This window comes from Ascaphus truei, chromosome 7, assembly GCF_040206685.1.
Source record: "Ascaphus truei isolate aAscTru1 chromosome 7, aAscTru1.hap1, whole genome shotgun sequence".
NCBI classification, from domain to species: domain Eukaryota; kingdom Metazoa; phylum Chordata; class Amphibia; order Anura; family Ascaphidae; genus Ascaphus; species Ascaphus truei.
Window position 1 is genome coordinate 52,357,411 of NC_134489.1, and position 24,180 is coordinate 52,381,590.

General features: G+C 39.7%; 2 protein-coding genes across 4 annotated transcripts; one reads left to right on the forward strand and one right to left on the reverse strand.

The window, feature by feature from the left end:
• The first annotated feature begins 19 nt into the window (after positions 1-19).
• Positions 20-16,441, forward strand: LOC142499279 (uncharacterized). Of its 2 annotated transcripts, XM_075608404.1 has the most exons (10): positions 20-272; positions 515-677; positions 1,711-1,913; positions 4,173-4,262; positions 5,124-5,203; positions 9,239-9,354; positions 11,420-11,517; positions 13,535-13,603; positions 14,533-14,591; positions 15,529-16,441. In XM_075608404.1, the coding sequence occupies exons 3-10, from the start codon at positions 1,722-1,724 to the stop codon at positions 15,647-15,649; spliced, it is 825 nt and encodes a 274-aa protein (XP_075464519.1). In that variant the 5' UTR covers positions 20-272; positions 515-677; positions 1,711-1,721; the 3' UTR covers positions 15,650-16,441. The 2 variants fall into 2 exon arrangements, with proteins under 2 accessions (XP_075464519.1, XP_075464518.1); XM_075608403.1 differs by lacking the exon at positions 515-677 and having other exon boundaries at positions 21-272; positions 15,529-16,440.
• Positions 16,442-16,472: 31 nt separating this feature from the next.
• On the reverse strand, positions 16,473-23,578 carry ASNSD1 (asparagine synthetase domain containing 1). 2 transcript variants are annotated; one of them, XM_075608399.1, is made up of 7 exons: positions 23,289-23,578; positions 21,132-21,248; positions 20,928-20,981; positions 20,306-20,381; positions 18,398-19,949; positions 17,289-17,470; positions 16,473-16,860 (listed from the first exon to the last, which is right to left on the reverse strand). In XM_075608399.1, the coding sequence occupies exons 5-7, from the start codon at positions 19,841-19,843 to the stop codon at positions 16,605-16,607; spliced, it is 1,884 nt and encodes a 627-aa protein (XP_075464514.1). In that variant the 5' UTR covers positions 19,844-19,949; positions 20,306-20,381; positions 20,928-20,981; positions 21,132-21,248; positions 23,289-23,578; the 3' UTR covers positions 16,473-16,604. The 2 variants fall into 2 exon arrangements, with proteins under 2 accessions (XP_075464514.1, XP_075464513.1); XM_075608398.1 differs by lacking the exon at positions 21,132-21,248.
• Positions 23,579-24,180: the final 602 nt, after the last annotated feature.

The window sequence follows — 24,180 nt, forward strand, 5'->3', positions numbered from 1 at the left end:
TGCTAGGTAACGTGTCTATTACGTAACTGGCCTAATGCGGGCATACAATGCCCTCCCTCTTCCCCGGGGTGGGGGGAGAAGGGGAGGGGATGTGTCACTTACTTTCTATTAAAGAGATCGAATGGGATAAGAGATGGTTACGTGGCTAAATCACCATGGCTATGCCCCGTGTCATTGTGGGCGAGGCCTGGTTACATTTTTAGCAACCGGGGGAATCATCTGCTGCAATAATTTCCTGGGCCGTTTCGTACGGGGGGGACCTGGATAGACAGGTGATCGCTCAATTATATTTTCACTGATCTCATTTATTAACGTGACATAGTTTAAATCTGAACAGACTAGAGGTCTTGTGACATATTCCCAGTAATACCAATGTGTACTCCTCATAATCCCAGTTTTACTTAATTGTACAAGGATGCAGAGATAACGATATAATATAGAAAACATAATAAGCGCTTTAATAAGTACAAAACCTTCCAACTGTACCTACAACATTATTCTGTTATGTATTTAGGATTTCAGACACAAGATCCTGCCCCATAGAGCGTGCAAACTACATTTTAATGCAGATAAAGTTGATTTGAACAAGTTCACAAGGAGCACAGTGGAATTTGAGAACCAGGTTTATCTACTTCAAAGGGAGTGATGTTATGACAAGATCACACCTTCCATATGAGGTTATTATACTGTATGTATGACCTGTGCCATCTGCTCGTTATGTCATTTTGAGGATTTAGTACCGTGTATGTACTGGAGAGCTCCCGTTAGTGAGGTTGTGAGGCTCTTCCTGTTTTATTCGAGCTGTATGTTGATCAGGCATAAAGTAATACAAATGCTACATTTAGTGCTGAATAAAAGGGAATCGCTCTCTCTCTATATATATATATAAAATTGCAGACATGGTGTGTGATAAGCCAAGTCTGCTTCTCCTGTAGGTTGAATCACATATGGTTCAGCTAAGCTAAACAGCTGTAGAATAGAAAACACTGTACTGTATACACTACTGACATGTACAGGAACTGGAGTATCAACGATAACTAAGCTTACTACATACTGCATGCCTATGCTTGCTGTATTTTCATATACAGTACATACAGTAACTGTCGGATCTAATGATAGCTAAGCTTACTACACTATGTGTAGTAAAGTGAAAAGACACCACCAACCGGCACCAATTAGCAGTGCCTAGACGAAGAGTATGTGATTTAATAATAGTTTTAATAATTTTCTGTTATTAGTTTTGTGACTATTGTTTATATATGCTGTCCGTTAGGCTATTTTTGTTCCATTTTATATTAACTTTATTAACCATTAAAGGTTACGTTTTAATACATACACTATTGTATTGTATGTCTTTATTTATATAGCGCCATTAATGTACATAGCGCTTCACAGTAGTAATACATGTGGTAATCAAATAAATAACAGATAATATAAATAACAGATCATGGGAATAAGTGTTTTAGACATAAAAGTAACATTTCGGAAGAGGAGTCCCTGCCCTGAGGAGCTTACAGTCTATACATTACTATACATTACCTAAGCGAGTGCTGTTACTGAAGGGGTCTTTTTGTACTTGCTTAGGCAAGTATATGTTTGTTCATTTTCCTACTACACTATGCCTACATTTACTGTAGGTTCTGATTATATAAAAACTACAAAGATATAACCACTAATCATTCCTATTCTTTGATCTAATTTGTTTCCCAGGCATAGTAGAAATGAAAGCAGTTATCCTGGCTGCTGGCTATGGGACAAGACTTCTTCACGATCTGCAGAATGACAACCAACAAGGACTTAAACATCTAATTGGAATCCCAAAACCTTTGCTTCCCATTGGAAAGCTTCCTCTGATTTCATATTGGGTGGAAGCCTTAGAAGCAAGAGATGATGTTACAGACATTTATGTAGTAGTAAGTCAAGATACAATGTTCTATCACGTATGCCCTTACCTTCCCAAGAAAGTACAGATAAAAATTAGAGATGTTGTCCTGTCAATGTGAAGGCGTACTTTTAACATACAAGGCTGTATTTACTAAGCGGTTCTATTCCATGACACCTTACATCTTATTTATGCGAGTGAAAAGTAAAATGTCTCCATGCACTGAAAGATGTCCTATTGAATAGCACCACTTACTAAATATGGGCCACCGTGTCTGCCTTTTGCAATGGTTAAGGATAATCCAGGGCAATTGTTATCCTACTCGCCATTAACATACTGATTTAAGAGAAGATGCCACACTCATTCTAGATGAATTATCCATATTCAAGGACATATGTCAAAATTCTAATAGCCGTGCTGGTCTTGCAAAAGGTGTATATTTGATGTAGGTTCTGATACCTTTCAATAAACCATTCTGAAACAACAATAGTTTGGATCGACACTTAAATATATTAAAAAGTATAAAAAATGAAAAAAAAGACAGTATCAGTGTTATTCATTTATTTATCAAATGTTTTACCAGTAAATAATACATTGCTAGTTAGTTCTTCTTCAAGTATGTCCTGGGCACAGAGTTATTATGACAATACATGGTTACATTAAATGAACTGGGTTATACATTACATTTAAAGACATTGCATGAACAGTTAAAGATAATATGTTATAGGCGTATGTAACAGTTACAGACAAGATTAAAATGTGAGAAAGCTTTAGTTTTGAATAAACTTAGACTCATGGCGACTTTGAGCGTCTCTGGTAGGTTGTTCCAGTTGTGAGGTGCATGGTAAGAGAAGGAGGAGCGGCCGGATACTTTGTTGAACCTTGGGACCGTGATCAGTCTTTTGGAGTCAGATCTCAGATGATAAGTGGTGCATGTGGTAGGGGTGAGGAGCTTGTTCAGATAGACAGTTGTAGCTGGATTCAACTCACTTTTATTGCAGAATCCGTTTTTTGGAGAAATTTATACAAAAATAAAAGAAGGGAGTTAAACCTAATCTAGAGATCTACTGCTCTCTACCACAAAAATGGCAACATTTCAGGGTCTATGCCCTTTCCTCATACTTGGATCACCTTTTAATAGACCAACATGAGAGCTCTTTATGGAGGAAATTATAGTGTACAGAGCTTTTGAAACCTCAAATATTCAAGTGTAACAAAACATTGATTTTTTTTTTTACAATTGTGTATTATGATAGAAATATATTCTATGTTTTTGACACAGAAAAAATACAAATATGGCCACAGGGATACAAATAGACAGTTGCAAGTTCTCTCAAGATGGCATTGCAGCCAGAGCAAGCCTGCTGTCATTTTGTGTCAACTAGGCAATTCTTTCCCGAGAGAACTTAATCCTATACTTAGATCTGGGAATCTTTTGGGTTTGAGTGGTCCCATTTTTACAGGATCATATCCTCTGCAGTTGTTGAGAAGCGGAGGACTATATTTGTGTGATTTTTTAAATTGATTTTTAATGTTATAAGCATTAAGTGTGCTTTTTATATAAATGTGACTTTACTAGTATTCATTTAGTCTTTTGTTTTCTTCTTTGCGCCCCTTTTTTTTGCCTTATATATTTAAAATAGTTGACCAGGAAAGGTATATTGTCATGTGTTGGTTTATGTACTGGAAATCTTAGTCATCTTAGATCAAATCTTAGGCTTTGTCCCTGCTGCCGCTGAGCGCACTCATGCTTGGAGAGCTCTTCTAGCATGAGCTCCGGGGGTGTCCTTAAAAGTTTCGCAAGTGCTCGCAGGGGGGTTGGCGGGGAGGACGCTACAGGGGAAGCTAAGTGCGCTAGAAAGTTGAAAAAATTTGTTTACCTGAGCGTTGGTGTGTGTGTGCGCGCGCATCGCGTGAGCAGGGACTTGCACATACATATATGCAAGTCACGTCGCTAAGCGCCGCCCGCTCAGCGAGCTCAGGGCTAGCGGGGACGCAGCCTTAGGTCATTGCCATTGTTGTGTTAAATGGGATTGCCAGATTTTACCACATGCTGCCAGATAGCCAGCAATGTATTGAGAGATTTCTTGGTAGTAGGTTGTATGAAAAAGGATATACAGTATGTCCATCGAGTTCAACCTATGGTATGACTAAGATACTCACGCTATATTTGTACTTGTGATATTACATGTACAGATGAGCTGCAAACGGTTATACACTCATTTCTGTCTAATAATTTATTTTGGCATATTCTGTAACATTTGCTCATACAACTATTTATTTATTTCAGACCAATGATTATTACTACGCTAAATTTAAAGAGTGGGCACAGAAATATGGCTCTGTAACAATGCTAGCTGATAGGACTGCCAATAATGAGGTAAGTTGGCATTGCACCATTCTGATTTTCATTGAAGAGCAGCCCTGATACATAAAGCAGCAATCCCGGCTTACGCTTTCTTTTTACGGCATGAGAACCAAGTTATTTTCAGCTCCGGGGACGTCCCAGGTCTCGAGATCTCGAGGTCTCGAGATACTTACCAATGAAGTTATCAGTGTTTTGCTGCCTCTCCAGGGGAACCAAAAATAGCCATTCCAATCTCATGGGTCATAAGCCAATAAGAAGCTGCAACGTTATCTGCTGCGGCTTCCTATTGGACAGCCATTTAAATCCCAGCGTGAAACCAGCAAGTAACGGCAGTAAGTTTGCCGGTAAGTATTTTTGGAGCTGAAATAAGTGCAGCCAAGCTCCCGTAGGAAAAAAAGTGGTGTCTGCTTGAACCCTTTGAGTGCCGGAGGGGCACTTTTTGTTGTTTTGTAACTAAAGTGCTTTGAGTCCAATTGGGAGAAAAGCAGTTATTATTATTACAGTACACGCCAGAACACGTAATAACTTTATTTCATATAATATAGCACTTTTCTCCCAATGGGACTCAAAGCGTATCACAATTACAGTATAGTGTGCAGTACGCAGCACATAGGAATATTTACACATGAGTTTATAATCTATGTTTTTGGTGCCTAAGGCATGGAGATAAAGTGACTTGCCAAAGGTCATAAGGAGCTGACACTGGGAATTTAATCAGATTCCCCTGATTCAAACTCGGTGTCAGTTTCCAGAGTCAGTGTCTTTACTCACTTATCCACTTCTCCTGATTTAGTCTCTACGTTGTGGGGAACTCAAGGTTAAGTATTATACATGTCAAAATCTTACTGATCGTCTATTATATTCTTGTTACAGGAGCGTTTAGGAGCAATCTCTTGTTTCCAGCTGGTCATTGACACGTTCAAAGTAAATGATCACGTGATAGTCATCGGCGGGTATGTTTCTGAATTAAATCATGTAGACGTTAGTATAATTTTATACCATAGTATTTACAGAATTTATATGGTATACTTAATTGTAAAATGAAAAAAAAAAAGTATGTTTTCTTTATTTACAGTTTACAATGACTTTTTCTTTTATAGCAGCATTCACTCTTAATACAGAGAAGATTTGTCGTTGCATAACACTGACAATGTACACAATGCACTATGTGATATTTTGCTGCACAAAGAAACTTACTTTTATCCACAGTCACAAGGAGCGGACACTGGGACTCAAACCAAGCTCATCTGCTTCAAAGGCAGTGTTCTCATCAGCCTACTGCTTCCATGTATCTCATCTACAGATGTAGCAGACATCATTGTACTCGTTAGTTTTTTTCCCCTTCAAATTCTTATTGCTACAGTTAAGGTTATACAACATGTCACGAGTACATATAATAGTCAGTATAGATAGTCAAGAAGCGCAGCCTACTTTTAGAACTGTAACAGGTGAATATTGTTCTTTTTTTTGTTAAAGATCAGTGGATAAGCAGGTAGCATTAAAAGAATGGAGAAATAAAGTAATAAAATCCGAATTTAAATTAAATACAACAGATAAATAATAACACAAAAAGTATTGTCCTTATTTGCAAACTCAAATATATAAGAGCAAACTCAGGTTCTTAGATAATGAGTAGTTTATTGCCGGTACAGCATAGAGTATGATCATACACACAAAAGTCAATGAGACTCTGCCAGGGGAGGGCCCAAGCAGGCTTTATGTACATTTTAGATTCCTTTGTTTAAAATAAGTTGCTAGGCAGAATATAATGGCTACTCCCTATTCTTAAGCCAATCATTTTACAGATCATTAAAACTTGGTTAAAACTGGATTAACACAGCTCTCTCTAGGAATCAGGTACTTCTTGATACCAGGAATGTGGGCGTTATTACAGGCACAGTCGTAAATCTACTGTGAGAGAATCTCATTCACACCACACACATTTTTACACACAAAATGGACACTAAAGACATAACAGAACAGACAAAATGGAAACAGAACACCACCATCAATTCTTCTCCAGAGACCCCCCCCAGTCAATTTCAGCAATTTATCATCCATTTCAACAGTATATTCATTTCAGCAATATTATTTCATCAGTATCTAAATCATATAAATAAATGTGACTTAAAATGGAGCTGTTGCAGTGCCCACAGGAACATACAGGCCAGGAGGTACATTATCACTCATCATTTCTGAGCAAGTTTACAAGGCATTAAAAGACCCAAGTCTATATATTGAATTGAACAGAGCAACTACGTATATATGAAACTGAAGATATGAAACATAGGGTAAAAAGTCACTTAGGAGCGAGGTGTCCTTAGGAAGAGTGAGAGTAAATTGAGAGTAAATTATAAATCAGTGAGAGTTCAGTTCAGCACTAATGCATTAATATAGAAGGCAAGGCGATCCAAGGGGACCACAACTCCTCAAATTGATATCTTGTAGAATATAAGGCCCTGTTTCCATTGAATACATCTCCCATACTCTGGAGAGCCAAGTCTGTTCCTTTGGGGTGGACTGCTGTTTCCATAGTAATGGGATCACGCATCTGGCTGCGTTTAGTAAGTGTCGGATTAGTGGTTTTCTGACCTTATACTGTACCATGGGAAGCAATCTCTATTAAGACGGATAATCCAGGGATATTTGAGTTATGCGACAGAGAAAATTCTCTCAATTTTCTCAATAACCTTGTCCCACAATGATCTGAGAAGAGGACAGTCCCACCAAATATGCAACATAGATCCATGTTGTTCGCAACCTCTGACACTTGTCAGAAGTTTCAGGGAAGAGGGAACCTCATTTAGATGGTGTAAAATACCATTGAAGCAGTATTTTATAGGACTTTTCTAATAATCAACGGATCTTTGTAGGTTTTTAATGAAAGAAGGAGTTTGATTGTCACTGTCTGAAATACATATATGACTCGGGGGGACATTGATTTTGATTACATTTATCATACCCAACCATGAGAATCAATTTGTTCCAACTATGTAGATCTTTTTCGATTTATGCAAGTAGTTTGGGGTAATTAAGAGCGTATAAGTCTTTGGTTTGAGATGAGATATTGACTTCAAGATACTTAATCTTTTGTTTGTTCCTTTCAAAGGGTAAGTTGTTTGTCATTTGATTAACTGTATTTTGTTGAAGGGATATATTTAAGGCTTCAGATTAATTGAAATTGACTTTAAAAGTAGAAATAATTGGATTCTAATGCTCTCAGTATGTTTGGCATTGTGACAACTTGGTTGGTTGAGGTCATTAAAATGTCTCCTGCATGTGGAGCTAGATTGTATTTGTAATTTTCTATGCAAGTCCAAGAGATATCAGGATTTTGTCTGATACATTCGGTAAATGGTTCTAGAGCCAGAGAAAATAGCAAGGGTGAGGGAGGGTCCCGGTCTCGTTCCAATATGAAAAGTTTTAAAATACACACAGCCCCTGTAAGCTCGGAACAAACAACCACCACATCATATATATTTGTGTCAAAAGTAGTGATACTAGGATTGTGATCTCATGTATAGAACACAAGGCAAAAAGGCCTAGTGGTACATCTAATTTGACAAATTATATAGTTAAATACTTATCTGTTTATCTTTTCATAAGCAAGGGTCATCAAGTTCAACCTATGCCAAATTTAGACGACAGATACTTTATTCTATATTTGTACCTACAGTATATTGATACAGAGAGGCAAACCAGAAATCCCAGTGAAATATCATCTAATAACACACACTCCCTAGCCTGCAGCAGAGACGTCACTACAGCACTAAATCGTGAGCTACATTTGCTAAGTTCTGCCTAAGGCTTATACTAAACTGGATCCTTGTTGGTACTGTATTTGAACTAATCTGTGTGCATTTATCTGCACCATAGTTCCATAATGTCTTTTCTATGGAGTGGTACCCAAAACTGTACTCCATATTAGTGTTGTACCGGGTACAGTTTTTTTTTTTTTTTAACCAGGTAACGGGTACCCGGCCAAAATCTGAAGTTCTACCCGGCCAGGTACCCGTTACCCGGTTGGCACTTTCCTGTAGGGTGGAGGAAGACGTCCTGTGGCTGTTGCAGCATCCGAACTGTCTTCAACCGGCGTGGAAACAGCACAGATCCATTCCACAGCAGCAGGTAAGCAGTCAGTGTCAGTGTGCGACTTCTGCCAGGGAATAACGTGACCGGAGCAGGAACGTTTCTATTGGACAGACAGATGATCAGAGGAGCTGTGGCAGCAGACACCGGAAGTAAGAAAGACTTCCGGGTCAGACTGCTAGAGGGCACTCCTCCCTTGCCATCCTCCTCTGCCTCAAGTGATGATTCTTCTGCTGTGGAATGGATCTGTGATGCTTCCACGCTGGCTGAAGACTGTTTGGATGCTGCCACCGCCACAAGACGCCACAGGGCATTTAAACCGCCACACGACGTCTGCTGATGAGGTAAGTGATGATTATTTTTAGCTAGCCGGGTATTACCCGATGCCGGGCCCACTTCTCAGTTGCCCGGTTCGGGTAATGTCCGGGTAGCTGAAAAGCCACCGGGTACTCGGTACACCACTACTCCATATTCAAGGTGTGGTCTTACTAATGCTTTGTAAAGGGGCATAATTATGTTTAGTTCCCTTCCATCTATTCCTCGTTTAACGCAAGACACAATCTTGTTTGCCTTTGCAGCTACTGCATGACTTTGGGCACTATTGCTAAGTCTGCTGTCTACAAGCACTCCTAAATCCTTCTCCATCAAGGATTCCCCCAATTTATCCCCATTTCATTTATAAATTGCCTGTTTATTCTTGTTTCCCAAATGCATAACCTTACATTTATCTGTATTAACCCTCATCTGCCATTTACCTGCTCAAGTTTCCAGTCTATCCTTCTGGAGAGAAATTACGCCCTACTCTGCTTCTACTACTGTACCTTACCTCATGAGTTAAGATTAGACAGTTAATGTAGATGTATGTTTGTCTAAATTAGCTTCTAATTTATATCTTTCAGGGATACCTTGTTTTTTGAGGATTTCCATCTTCGAGATGTTATAGCAAAATTTGAAAATCTTTTTAACGGCAACGATCAGGCTAACTTGGTCCTATCGTATCCCTGCAAGGACGAAGGTTCATTTTTGTTGCATTTTTTTTTATAGATAAATATACCTGTACATTCTTGCTAATGCATGTAAGATGGTGGCAGACAAAGTAATAATGCTAGTGTCATTAAACAGTAAGGGTACTGTGCATCATTGCAAGGATTAAAGCCCTTTATCCTAATATTGCCTCAATGTCTGGGCTCTGTAGTTTACAAGAACTATAATGCCTTTGTTGACAGCGAGACCTGCAGTAAAGAAAAAACTGGTAGTGTGAGTTTCTGAATAGAAAAAGTTGTGGTATTTAGCACCAGTAAATACCATCACTCTATAACCACAGGCTAATAACAAATTCATTTAATATAGGGATGGGGACTCCAAGCACTTCACAATTACAATACTTTGCACGGTACACAGCTCTGTACAGTACATGGAGTTTTACAGTCCCTGCCCTGGAGAGCTTACAATCCATCTTTGGGCCTGAGGCAGATAAAGTGACTTGGCCAAGGTCCCAAGAAGCCGACACTAGTATTAGAGCCAGGCTCCCCTGCTTCAGAGTCGATGCCTTCACTGCAGATCGCGTCCTGCGCTCCATCGGAAAGCAGGACGCGATCTAACCTGAAAAACAAACATTCCTTGGGCATGGCATAGCCATTATATCATGGGTCCCATGGAGTGCTAGACACCATGACGTAGTGACTACGTCTTGGGGCATCCAAACGGATAAAGCAGCAGTCTGTGTAGCTCGACGGATTTTTATTTTTTACTTACCTCAACTGGGGTGTCCCCTAGAGATGGTCTGTGATCCGCCGACCCCCATGGAACCCCCGATTCCAACTGTACCAGCACAAAATTGTCGTGGGGTTAGGCTTGCTCTAGTGGCCAATATAAAGCTTTCTGCTAGTGATTATGCAGCCATAGTTTTTTTTTCTTTTTCATTACACCAGCACAAAAGACTACAAATATCTTGGGGACCAGGGATCCCCAGAGGTCGGAGGACCACAGTCCAGCTCCTGGTTCTAGGAAGTAAAAAGGGGGTGGGGGGATGCTGCTGTAGAGGTGCAGCTCGTGCAATATGTGTGTTTTTAAATAAATCAGTTCTGTAGTATTAGACGATACTTACTACCTTTTTTTAAATTCAACTCTTAATGCCATTTTTAACGAGTTCAAGCAGCAATACTACATTCCCCCCATCCCCTTTTTTCCATTTCTTATTTGTATATGTAAAACATGTGGTAATATATTCTACAACCTACCTAAACTGATAATTGTTTGGTGCTCCTGTTATAAATCCTGATGGTGTAACTTAGCAGCTACAGTGTGTCCTTATATTACTAAGGTAGCAATCTATTGTTACGGTTTACTGCTCAAACTGCTGAGAATATTGGCAACAAATGATCACAAACAGGAAAGTGCTGCAAACATCTTGCACTGCTTGGGAGGTGTGCTAAAACCTGCTGTAGAAATCAAACGATGTTATAAACCTCATTAACAAATAGCATTAAGAGTTTATTAAGAATCATTTTTAAAATATAGTAAGTTTTCTCTAATACTACAGAACTTATTTCTTTTTTTTCTTTTTAAACTCCATACGATTCCACATGTTTTGCTGGTTTGATTACTATAGCAGGTTTTAGCACACTTCCCCAGCAGTGCAAGATCTTTCCAAGACTTTCCAGTTCGTGATAATTTGTTGCCAATATTCCCAGCAGTTTGAGCTGCAAATATAGCTGATTAATTACAATGACTGAAAGATTGATTGAAATTGAAAAGCAGCCATTTTGTGTACCCTGGGAAGCAGGATCTTTGCTGATGGATCACGGGAAAAGTAATTGATGTCAGCTTAGGCAATTAATTTTCAATAAAGGTAATCAAAGGCTGCACCTAAAAAAAATATATATATATATATATATATATATATTTTTTTTTAATAAGTGCCGCACGGACTGTTTTTCTAAGATCCTAAATGATAACTCTGAAGTTACTCTACCACTTCAAAGGCCAATGCCACTCTTATACCCAGATACAAAAATGTTTGATTTGAAATGAATGATCTCAAGTGGTATTAATTGCAAGCAGGTTTGTGTTTCAACCAGAAACAAAGAAGTATGGGATTCTGGAAACGGATGAAAATCAGATGGTCACAGTGATGAGAGAAAAGCCACCTGCAGGTGATACCAAGTCAAGACAAGCAGTAAGATGTAGTGTTTCACATTGATCTACTGTATACAATACAGAGCAGGAAGCTGATTTTGCAGCATGTGTGGTGCTTTGTTTTTATCATTTGTTTCTTCATTTAGGTTATGTTTAACCCTTTTGCTGCTGCAGTGCAGGAAGGGTGGACAATTAATGACAATGCAATCTGCTACACACAAACATTTATAGACCAGAGTATATAAGCAGTGGCCCAAGTGGCTTAAAAATCTAGTGGTACTGTGCCAGGCTGGGCTGTATTTTAGAAGGATTGAAGCAAGGTTAGAATTTTAAGATTATAAATAAGGAAAGCAATGACACTGCGTGTGAGCATTAAAAAAATAACTACTGTTTACACCATCATTTTTGGTGCTTGAAACACAGAACATAGAAGGCACTATCACAAAATCTGGTTTAGTGGGTAACGCTGTATACTCGCAAGTGGCCATTTTGGGTTGTTTTCAATTTGACTTCAATTGGGGAGTTCAGCAGAAAACTGTCCAAACAGCTGCTCTGTTGTATATAGATGTGACGGGAGGGGGTAACCAGGCTATCTAATAAAGGTTAAGCCCTCTGGTTACCCATGAACCCCTGGGGTCCCTGGTACCTCCATAAGCCAGGGACCAGGGATAATACATGCTGGAAAATAAAGTGACCCTGTTTTTCCTATTTCATGTTCCCTTAGCTCTAGAACTGTGGCATTTCTTGTGTGTCAGTTTTAGGTGGGATTTTTGGGTCTGAATGCAATCATTTTGTTTGCAGGAGTTCGGTAATCGTTTAATTCTCCCCAGTGAGCAGGCATGATTACACCGGGGCTTCCCAGTGTCCCCAGACTCCTGGATTTCGAGCCCAAGTTATTTCCCTTATACGTATAAGGTCCCCCAAAGTATATTCTGTACTAAAATGTACTTTATAATGTGTTTTACAGTTACTATAAGGCTCTATGCAGTCAGCCAGGGCATATGATTAAAGTGCCAGCAAGTCTGCATAGAGTCAGTAGTTCAAAAAGAAGATGGGATGTTGAGAGATGTCGGGGTGCTAAGTGGATGAGGCAGGGCGGAGTACTGAGTTCGAACAGAGACCCCCTGCGGGGAGGACCCTCTGGTCTGCCAGACTTAGTGGAGCCTGCCCAGTAGGTGGCAATGGGTTGACCATGGAAAGCGGCAGAATGTCGGCGCGTTTCCCATTGGTCGATTCATATGTCCCGCCCATGGGACATCCCAAGCCAGCTTGACACGCCCCCTCCTCTGACGTCAGCCAAGAGACGGGCCCGTTTCTATTGGCTAGTGCGATAGGGTTCCCACACTGTGATTGGTCGCTCCTCCTACCTCCATGCTAAGGATATCTTAGCGGAGGGTATGTAAGGAAAAGCCCCAGTCAGAGAACCAGATGATTTTGTGGCTTGAGCCGATGAAGCTAGGGCTGGATTTTCAAAGTTGCTCTGTCCCAAATAACAGAGCAGACAGCTTCGTTTTGAAGCTAGGAAAGTCTGCCCTGCAGAGACCAAGTCAGACGCGAGGACCAAGTTCTCATCTGAGAATGTAGCGGACGCGGTCAAGAGTTCCTGCCGAAAACAGTTCCAGGAGTATCAGAACTAGGTCCCGGTAAGGAGTTTCTGCGGAATATCGGTCCAGGACGTCCGGAACAAGGTTTTGTTCGGGGTAAGCCCTTGCAAGCGGGAGCCCTGCACCTAGGAAAGGCTAGATCTCATACCCCAGACCCCAGTAAGTGTGTATATTTCTGTATTTGGTGTTTGTGTTTCCGAGGTCTTATCCAAATAAACCTCATTTTATTTCACTGCCTTCTTTTGCCTATTGACTGATCCCTTAAATATAAATGTGTTAAGAAACCTGGTCTACCATGACAATAGACTTACCCCCTTAGGGGAGAAAGAAGTAGGTGACAATAAATAGAACGAAAGGTGGGGAAGTACTTTCATGAATTAGACGTGCAAGACCAAAACTCTGGTGGCTGCTTCATACGGTATGTCCAATTGTGAATGTTCTTCTATGTTTTAGTGCCCGTGTTTCTACGTGTTCTCCAGAGGCACACTCCCTCTAGTACAAGTGTTTCTTGAAGAGAAAAAGGTAAATGATTTCTATTTGCTTGAGCAGTCACAATTCATAGCGAGCAGCACATTATAATAAACCTTACTCGGTTCCCATTGAGATTCTTCATATACAATATCGTACGTAAGTGTTTCATATCTTCTTGATTTACTGGTCAGCTGAGATCATTTTAAAGGTTCAGTCCCTCTTAGGACCAGAACCAATGGCAGGGCGTTAGTTTGTTGATTGACACTTCTTGTATGGATATCCAACATCTACAGGTATATTGTAGTTATTTTATAAGCCAGATAAGACATTGGAGATGTGTTATTTTCTCTAGCCACTTCCTTTTGTGATATTGCTATGTGCTTAACAGGAGTTTTCACAGGCAAAGACCCTCACTTTCCTCCTTCCCCGTGTTTAAAGGCCTTATAACAAGGACACAGTTGGCTAGATTATAGTTAATAGTTGACAGACCAGCACTCCTCCATCAAGAGGCCACAATGAAAAGGAAATTCTGCTCAACATGTTTGCTGTAAGCTATAAATGTGTTTAAAGGAAGAGTTACATTGTATATTTACAAACTGACAGCAATTGGACCGTAGAGACTTTTATCATCTCTAAAAATAATAATTTAAAAAAGCCACATTTTGGGTCCCAATGGCCTTTGTCAAGACATAATTAAGGCTTGACAAAGTCCATTGGCTTCGACAAGTTGCTTCATTTGCTAGTTTGTTTCTGCAGTACTGCAAATAAATGTGAGTTCATTTTATTTACAAAAATTGCTGTGGACATCCTTCCTTTTAAATTTGTTATTGGAGGTCTTTGTGGTAGCAGCCTTCTCTCCCATTATACAGATTATAACTACATGTACTTTGAAATTGGTGCTGTTCACCAATTGGGACTCTAAAATGTTATCCAGTATGAAAAGTACAACTCATAACATTTAAATAAATATTCTCTTTTAGAGTGCACCCATAGATGATAAAGATGCACCTGGTCACCTTTTATCTTGGCTTGTGAAAAGGTAACTAAAGCACACATACAGCAGAACTCTGCAACTGGCAGCTCTGGGTCACATCCAGCGTACAAATAGCCATAGCTGACAAGAGGAGGGGAGGGAGAGCCGGTACAAATTACTGGGGTCTGGCTGTCCGGAAGGGGGCCCGACTACATATACATTTCCCGCACTGATGGGAAGGCACTTAGCTGTGGCGGACACCTTTTTGCTGCCACCCTTCTACTTCTGGACCGCAGCGTCAAATTATGTCGCGTTACCATGGCAATGTGACATCACGTTGGTCACGTGACACCGCGGTTCAGAAAGAGGGTGGCAGCAAGGTGGCGGCCGCCACAGCCGAGTGCAAGAGAGAACTGCTGGGGGGGGGGTCTGAAATTTTTTTTTCACCGGGGCCTGATCCCGCTCTCGGCTGCCTTAAAGATAGCTTCAATATTTCACTTGTCCTCCATGACAAGCAGATACACTACTGAGAGCTTTTCATCACGGACTTTGGAAACTAAGACCTGGATAGCAAGGGAGGGCAGGAAGAACAGCGAGATAAGGCAAGCAAGTAGTACAAGTTAAAGGAGGAGGGATAATCTTCCTACGTTCTTAAAAGAAGAGTCCACCACCATGTAGAGTGAGTGACGGAAGTGCGTGTGATGGTACAGTGTACATTAATGCTTTCAAGTTAGCAGTCAGCTGGAAAGGCTGGGACTTTAAAATGAATATGAAATAGGACTATTTACATATTGATATCACTTGGCTAAAGAGCAGTCATAGAAAAGATCCACCAGAGGGTTGGAAGGATCACACCACCTTTGGAAATGGACAGATTGCTGTCCTTTTATCATTCTTATGAGTCAGGATAATCTTAGTATAAACAAATGGTGGCGCATTATTTTTATTCCAGGCGCACAGCATCAGTTTGTGCAAATCATGCATTTATTTTTTTCTATTTCAGGAAACCGGTTTACATTCACCCAATATCTGGCCGTTTTGATGTTGGAAATTTGGAGTCGTACTTAAAATGCAACAAGTATTTCCAGGACGAAATAAAGAATGTATCAGATTACCTTCTGTGATTTAAGTACCAAACAGTGGTTCATTAAATGCAGACAGCAAGACTAATTAGTACAGCGGAAATAGTGTCAGGCTTAGGTAGGAGGTGGCCACAGATTTAAAATGTTGAAATGAATCAGGCTTTTATGCTTTGCGCTATTCCAGTCTCATGACAATCAAGAATGATTTAAACAATTAAATTAGATTGTACTTAATTGACTAGCTGCTCCGATAATTATCCTCACCAGCTGAAAACTGAATGGGCCTACCTTGTTAATGAGCTTGTACTTGAGAAACCCAAATATTACTACAAACTCCCCACAAAGCTTGCTATAGTTATTGTGCCGGTTGATTTCACCGTATTTTGTCCCCTGCTGCAGCTATCAGGTGAATAACGGACAATACCTCTGTGTGCCAGTCATTGTTACTGGTATGTTACCCTAATGCTGCTTCACCCAATTTTCACAGTTCATACAATAATTGCGCTGCAGACGAGGACGGTACATTTTGAACATGGGGAATACCCTAGAGCGTTTGCCAACTGCATTACACAGCAAGACGGCAAAGTGAAAACTAGTAAATGAGAACTAATTATTCTTAAATCTCTGAACTGCGTCTAAATATAAAAGTAAATTGTGCTTGGTAGAAAAAAGTTATGTAGCTTTTGTATATGGTTTTATTTTTAATATACATTTTAAAAATAAATGGTACTTTATAAATGTATGGAATTTTATCCAAAAAAGTCAACATTTCTACATAATTATGTAGAATTAAATATTTAGTGTAAACATTGTGATTTTATTACAGTTAAGTTTTTTAATGCAAAATGATTACAAACTGTGTACGTAATTTTTCAAATCTGTTTATTAAAGTAACATTTATTGTAAGACATGGTCAGTTTTTTTTGTTTTAGACTATCAAATATATTTTCTGCAAACGAAAAAAAAAATCAAAATAGGCCTTCAGTATCAGACCTCTTCAGTTCATATGACCAGTCTGAAGTCTGCTGCATTTGTCTGATGCTTTTTCGCTGCCGTTTTCCATTTTTGCTATTCTGGATCCAAACTGCATGGCTCTTTTGGGAAGCACAGAGGAGGCAGTAAGTCCCAACTCCACAGCTGCCAGACGCAAGATCAATTTCTCACCGAGTCCCCTGGGCAGAGTTAAGTCTGCTTTCTCCCAGACAGGCAGAGAGTTCAGAAATGAGACAACGTCTTCATCAAGGAACGGAAATCTGAAATGCGCAGGGGTTTGGAAAATGGTGTATATTGAGGACTTAGCAATTCTACAAATATATTTCTCAAAATAACTAAAAATCCCTGGTATATCTCTCCCACTTTACCAGTAGTTTCACAAAGGAAAATGAACCGTGATTCCTCAAATAACCACCTTTACAGCTCAGTATCTCAGGAACCAAGTGGTCCCCGGTGCTGAACTGAAACAGTTCAGATCTGGAGGCCCCTTGCTTTCCATCCATGTAAAAAAAAACAAAAAAAAAAAAAAGAAACGGCTCCTTTCATTAGATTTACTTTATTGCCTCTAAATGTGTCTTAATGTGTCTACGTTGAACAGACCCTTTAGTAAAGTGATGTTCAGTCATGCTTCAAAATATTCCTTCGCTTGTCTTAAGGTAAAACCTTTCATAGACCTTGCTAAATTTACCTTGCTTCTTTGCCGTGATCTCCAATGACACGGTCATCCCGGCCAAGGTTTCTGGAAGAGATGCGACCTAGTTCCATCCCAAGTTCATCTATGAGACCTTCATGTCCTAGGGTTTTGAAACAAACTCTATGACGGGAGTATCCTGCAAGCTGCTCATCCGCACCGATCCCTGTTAGCACGACCTATGGAACAGTGTTAAAGAAAAGGCTTCAACCTAAATGTGCATTTAATCCGATTGCCCAGTGCAATCAATACAAGGTCTATTGCAAATTATGGCAAGTGTTGGTGTGGTTACACATTTGGGGGTTTGTGTGATGACCTTGGACAAGAGTAGAAATGATAAATCAAAGAGAAAGTTAATTCTCCCACGCTTGTGCTGCTCTCAAAGAAACAATTAGAAAGATTGTTTTTTTCTTTTCTTTTAAACACTGCATTCTTTGCTAATCCCTAATCCAGAAAGTAATGGTAATTCAGTCATTTTATTTTGATATAGTTTCTCAAGGATTAAATGTGAGTTTCTAAACAGCGAGGCTGTGACAGGATGTAGCCTTTATTTTAGGTTGTAATTCCTCATCAGTGACAGAAAAAGCAACACTTTGTAACAAACATAATCCGCATTTATTTTTATTTTTTATTTAAACAAATGTAACCTTGCCTGCAGCAAAAATGTGGCTGCTTGGGGGTGGGATCAAAGAGTTGTAAATTAAATGTTTCTCTTTATATTAGCTTACCCTGTCCTTATCAAAGAGCCTATTAAAAAAAGGTAGGAGTAGAGAGGGCTCTGGTTGGGCAAATGCTTATTGAACAAACTGAAATCAGAAAGGGAATAATCCTTGAAAATAAAAAGTCCTCAAGTCTCAGCTCGCCAATTTAAAAATAATTATACTGTACTGTAATACACAAAAGTATCAGATTTGGGTAAAAGAGGAAACCAAATCATCCAGATTTAACCCCTTAAACTCCCATTAGTACACTTTAATAATAATAGTTTGTTCTTGTATAGCGCTGCTAGTTTTACGTAGCGCTTTACAAAGACATTTTGCAGACAGGAAGGACACCCCATTTGAGAGACACTTTTACATTGATGTCAAGCTACAACAAGTAGTTACCTTTGAAGCACTAGTGTATGGTTTCAGCTCCCCATTGCTGGTCAGTGTGCCTACTCCTCTGGAAGCAAACCAAACCGCACAGCCAATGCTATCATCTAGAACAGTATTCAGAGGCTGAACCAGCTGACAAATTCGCTGGTGCCTCATTTCTTGAAGTTCTTCCAGCGTGACATCGACTTCTACAAAATTCCAAGTTCTTGTGGGGCTTATGGCTTTCAGTTCATCCAACCCAGCCCTGCCTGTGATTCGGTCAGGAACGTCAAAGGGAGACCATGAATTTGGAGGATCAAGATTATCAGTGGGCACTGGAGAAAATGAACCACCTTGTTTTTTGTACTTGCTGTTCTTTTTGGTTGGTGCCTTATGCTTCTTTGGAGCTTTCATCATGAAGGCGACATTGAGAAGGTCAATCGATTCTTCTAGTGGAACATGACGATCTGCAAGTGCAGCCAGAATCATCGAGTCAATGCCACCAGAAAAGAGGATTGCAACATTTGCTTTTCTTTCACCTTCAGACACTAAATGATCTTTATCTCGAGGAAGGCATAAAACCCGTCTCCTTGTGGCTTCACTTAAAATATTTATAAGCAATTGCGCGTTTTTTCTGCGTGCATCTGTAAACACCACCTTAATATCTTCTAAAGTGACTATGTTACAAGGAGCAGTGCAACACGATTCAGCCAATGCTTCAGGGATCTGTCTATTCAATGGAGTAGTAGGGGATGTTAATGTCTTATCTTCACTCTTTACCACAGTGATAAATGTTGGCAAATCTTTTAAAATCTGGCTTTGCCCCTCATTCAGAATTAATTTTTTTGTTAGTGGATCTTCTGAAGTGGACTTCCATGGATACAACGTCATAGTCATAGATTTTGATATCCCACAGGAGTAGAGGTCAAGCCTGAAAATACCAAGTGCTGGAACTTCCTGCCACCGAGTTAAATCAGATTCAGAAAATGACTCGGTCACAGAAGTGAGACACAAAGCCTTCTCTAGATCCTGGCTAAATTTCCAGAGCAAGCTCCGCCGACCGAAAAAATCTCTTCCAAACCACAAAGTGTGACTACTGGCCTGATAAAAAATAAACGCCCAGGGACCTCGTACACAGGAAAAGAGAGACAAGATGTCACGTTCATCATTACAGGAGGAAAGGTGACAAAATATTACTTGTGTGTCATTATCAGTAGGTAAAACATCAATTCCACCAAAGACTTCTCCATTCCAAAGGAAAACATTGCCATTGTTGTCTTGCAATGGTTGAGGAGTTAACTTTCCTCTTAAGTGAAGAACATGGCCAGAGAAAGAACACTTGTAGCCACAAGCAGAATCACTCTTAATTAACTGATGGCTGCTGTTTGGACCTCTGCGTCTGAGATTACTATCTTGGCAATCAGATCTGTCTCCACATGAGACTGTTAAACTAACAGTACAACAAATACCACACATCTTTGCTTCTTCAGAAGGTCTAGATTATTTACAGATCATTTCATGACTTGGGTCTTTTCACAGTTTTCCATCTCCTGTTGAACACACTTCATGTCATCCAACGTTTCTGTTAAAAAAACAAAAGCAATATTTGTTAAATGAATCAAATTCAAATAATATTTAGTGATTTTCCAAACAACGTTATATTAATATAAGGTTTGTGTTTCATTATGCAGAAAATAAGGTTCCAAACTACTTTATACAAAAGCCATCTTCTGCTGCCATGATGGTAGTATGAAAGACCATGTTTATTCTATTCTACGTTTTTTTGATGCATATACATGACAGGACATTGTGAATATACAGCTTTGTGAATAAACATCATATTTTTAAAACAGTTAAAGGCAACAATGCATTCATTTCTTTAAGAATGCCTGAACTAGAGATTCTGTTCAAGACTGTCTTTCTATCGATTGTACTTACTTTTGCATTCGCTGAGTGTTTGAGATCTGTCAGAAACAAAGAAAATGTTGCTGTTCGGCTGCTGTCTGTACACCTTCTGCGAAGAGAAAAATACTGTGTGAAACACCAACATACACCCTGGAAGTTATTCAACCTCTCCAAATTTGCAAGACGACATCTCTTTCCCTATGTTAAAGAATAAAGTCTCAAATAGTATAGTGACGATCTGTTCAATCTTATGTAGAGCTTCACAGTTATCTACATTGTACAAAGGTTAGTTTAGGCAAATCATGAGCAAATTAGGAATCCAGCTTTCAAGCACTCAATCAATGAAAGGTGCAGTCCCACTTAAAAAAAAACAAATCACGTTTTGCTGCTTTAACAAATCAATTCTGTAGTACAGTATTAGATAACTGTCTGCATTTTATTTTTTTCACTCCAGCTATTTTTTTGATCATCCTTTGGTTGCTACAGCAACCATTTAGAAAGTAATATCCACTCTTTTGAAACGTGTGTGTGTGTGTACCGAAGTCAGGTATAAGGCGTAATTGAACTTTGCAAACATAGACCTGAAATGCTAGCTCTGTAAAGCAATGCGTATGTTGTTCATATGGCGTCTTGTACAGTACTTTAGATAACTCACCCGGTCCTTCTTTAGACTGGACAGCTCATCAACTACTACTTTCTGTTCCTTTAACTGGCAAAAAGGAGAGGCGTGTTAATTAGGTGCTTGTTTAAAGATCATTTAACAGTGCAAAGTAAATCTGGGATACAAAACTGCTACCGGCATGTCAGAGATGATAAACCCTTTCAGTGCAAGGCATCACACCACTTGAAATTAAAGTACCTGTCTTCCCCCGCCTGTCAGGATGGAAACCAAACGGTCCCAGGAGTTGAAACCGCTCTTTTCAGCTCCTGTGACATCCTAGTTCCCGAGATACTTCCTGCTGAAAGTAGCGCCTTCCTGTCCCCACCAGGGGAAACAAAATGGCAGTTTAAATCACTTGCATCACACAGGCTAAAAGGAAGCCGCCATGTCATCTGTTGCAGCTTTGATGGCCCGCATCACGCGGGGGGGGATTTAAATATCAGGAAGTACCAGCGCTACTTTTACTGGTTAGCTTCTCAGGGAACGAGGGACACACACAAGCTAAACGTTTGGGTATATAGTTATTACTGTTGAGGCATTAGTTTAGTGTAACAAAACAGTTTTGTAGTGATGGTGAATTGTGACTTAGCCGCTCTTTTGGATGTAACAATCCTGCAGACAACTTTGAGAATACAAAGCCAATATAACCATGCTCACACTAAGTCCCAAAAGGTCAAAACAGCTGTCTGTGAGTAGATTTACTGGCTATGCACGACTGACTGAGGCTAAGCTAAAAAGCCATGTAATGCGGTAGGCATAAGCTTATGGGGGTCCATGTTAAAATGGTTTTGAAGGAAAAGGTGACACTGTGTGCACATTTGCGCATCATTACCTAGAATCCCTGACTGCAGTAGAAGCACTGTATGAAAAAAGAGAATGGTGACAAGCAGAGTTGCAGACCTGTCTGAGATGTAAACGTGCTCACAAGTGGTATTTTTAGTTAGAATACAAAGAGAAACACAACACCTAATGTATAGGTTTAACTTAAATTCAGTTTTTTACACCTGCAGTGCCAGAGTAACCGAATGCTTTGGGGTACCAATACACTCTTCACTAATAACACCAAGCTCTCCAAATATCTCCCTTTTCCTGTTTGGGCCGTAGATGGCAGCATAATTTAAAGCTATTAAGAGGAAAGAAGAATAACTACCATTCAAATAAGGCAGACCCAGAGAAAATAGAAACACTAATTTTTATACAAGAAGCAAATACGTATAAATTTGACACTAAGGGACACAAGTTGTATATGTAGGACTGCCCCTTCAAATCTTTCTAAAATAAAATCATGAGGTTTGGTGGAGTAAGGTGCTCAAAGTGTACTATATATAGGAAGGAGGGGGATTTTATGACTCTTCAATAAAGATTGTTTTTTGGCCAGACCTGTTCTTCTCTTTGGATCGTGGTGCGCTGCATTCTCTTCTAAAATAAAATCATGAACTTTGCCACATTGTTCAAATCTTTTTTGTTTAAAAGTTTGCTTTAGACGAGCTGAAAAATATGCAACCAGTTCACTTTAAAGACAGTATTGGATGATGCCATCTTTTGAAACCATTAAACCCTTCACTGCATGATAGGCCCACATCTTAGGCTGCGTCCATAGGACTGCAGCCGTGCGGAGGCGAGTGGAGGCTGAGGGAAAGCGGGTGCTTTCCCTGGCCTTGGTCCGGGGGCGTGTCGGGGGGGGGGGGAGGGGAGGGCCTGTGACGTCACGGAGCTGGTTCGCCCTCATTGGGCGAACCGCTCACGTGACCGGCCCTGTGCTCCCGTGAGCTCGAAAATCTATCTTTTGAAAAAGACCTACGCTTCCGCACGCTTGCGGAAGTGTGCGCGAGCCCCTGCTAAAGCCACTCATTGCGGCTGCAGGGGCTCACTGAGAAGCGTCAGCGGGTCTCAGCACGGGTCAGCGCCTAAGCGCAGCCTTACTCTGAAGGAGCCTCTGGCAGTGAGAGAAGCAGCAGCAGCAGCACAGATTTCCATTAAAATATATATTTTTTGTTTAAGCCCATATCCCCTAAATGGGAGGAGTGACTCAACAAGACATGGACTCTGTAAACAATGACTCAGGGAACCTGATTCAACTCCTGGTGTCAGCTTTGGGTGACCTTGGGCAAGTCACTTTATCCCCTTGTGCCCCAGGCACCAAATAACATAAGATTGTAAATTCATCTGTAAAATTCCTGCGCTGCGTACCATACACTATATTGTGATTAAGTGCTAGGACTCCCATTGGGAGAAAAGTACCATATGAAATACAGTTGTTGTTGTGGTTATTATTATTAAAACTCACTGACTCATGTCCTTGGGGCGTGAGACCTGTGAATTATAGCTATTATAATGTTAGACAGCCTTGCTCACCGTGGCATTGAACTCCTCTTTCTGTTTGTCTGTCCAGCTTCTGGTGTCTTCCTTGCTCTTCCTGGGGACACTTCCTGACATGTTCCCTGTATATGGGAAGCTGCTGTCTATATGATCTCTCTACAAATCAATAACTCACACTGTTATACTGCTTATATATTGTTCTATACGAGACGCACATTCTCCTGACTATAGTACTTCTTTTAATAAATAAACCTCCCGCCTGCTCACCCTAATAACATGTCAGCTCTGCAATGAAATAAACACTTCCGGGTAAGGTTAGGAGAGGGTGTTTGTGTAAAACGCCTCTTGATTGGTTATTTTAGACAACATTCTATTGGCTACTTAGAGACAGTCACTGATTGGCTAGCTAAAGAAAACCTGTATGCTATGTATTTTTGCATTATAATTAGTTAGGTTATTATTATTATTATTATTATTAACAATAATAGTAATAGCAATAATGCTACTGTATTTATTAATATTATTGTTGTTAATAAGTTAGTATTGCTAATATTGTTATTACTCCTAATAATAATAATAACTATAATAATTGTAAGAAACTATAGTGGTAATAATACCATTTTTATTAATACTTTATATAATAATTATTAGTATTAGCATCATCATTATTTATCAGGATTCCAACATAACATGTATTTTATCCTTTTCATTATTGCAATATTACATTAATTGCATGCCTCATCTCTGGAAATTAAATTGTAGGGATACCCCTTTCTACCTCTATTCTGCATGGCCAGAAACATTGTAATGTTGGCATTTTCCCACAAATAAAATGCTATGATTTAATTAAGATAACTTGGGACGTTTTGCTTTCTCCTTTTAACGATCAAAAAATTATGACTTTATTGTGTACCACCCTTTCTTTTCT

Excerpts from the sequence above, each read along its gene's own strand:
- LOC142499279 (XM_075608404.1), top strand. The coding sequence starts at position 1,722 with ATGAAAGCAGTTATCCTGGCTGCTGGCTATGGGACAAGACTTCTTCAC. Across the intron at positions 4,263-5,123 it reads ATAGGACTGCCAATAATGAG|GAGCGTTTAGGAGCAATCTC; the intron begins GTAAGTTGGCAT and ends TTCTTGTTACAG. Across the intron at positions 14,592-15,528 it reads TTATCTTGGCTTGTGAAAAG|GAAACCGGTTTACATTCACC; the intron begins GTAACTAAAGCA and ends TTTCTATTTCAG.
- ASNSD1 (XM_075608398.1), bottom strand. The coding sequence starts at position 19,843 with ATGTGTGGTATTTGTTGTACTGTTAGTTTAACAGTCTCATGTGGAGAC. Across the intron at positions 17,471-18,397 it reads CATACACTAGTGCTTCAAAG|GTCGTGCTAACAGGGATCGG; the intron begins GTAACTACTTGT and ends ACTGTTCCATAG. Across the intron at positions 16,861-17,288 it reads GATCACGGCAAAGAAGCAAG|ATTTCCGTTCCTTGATGAAG; the intron begins GTAAATTTAGCA and ends TGCGCATTTCAG.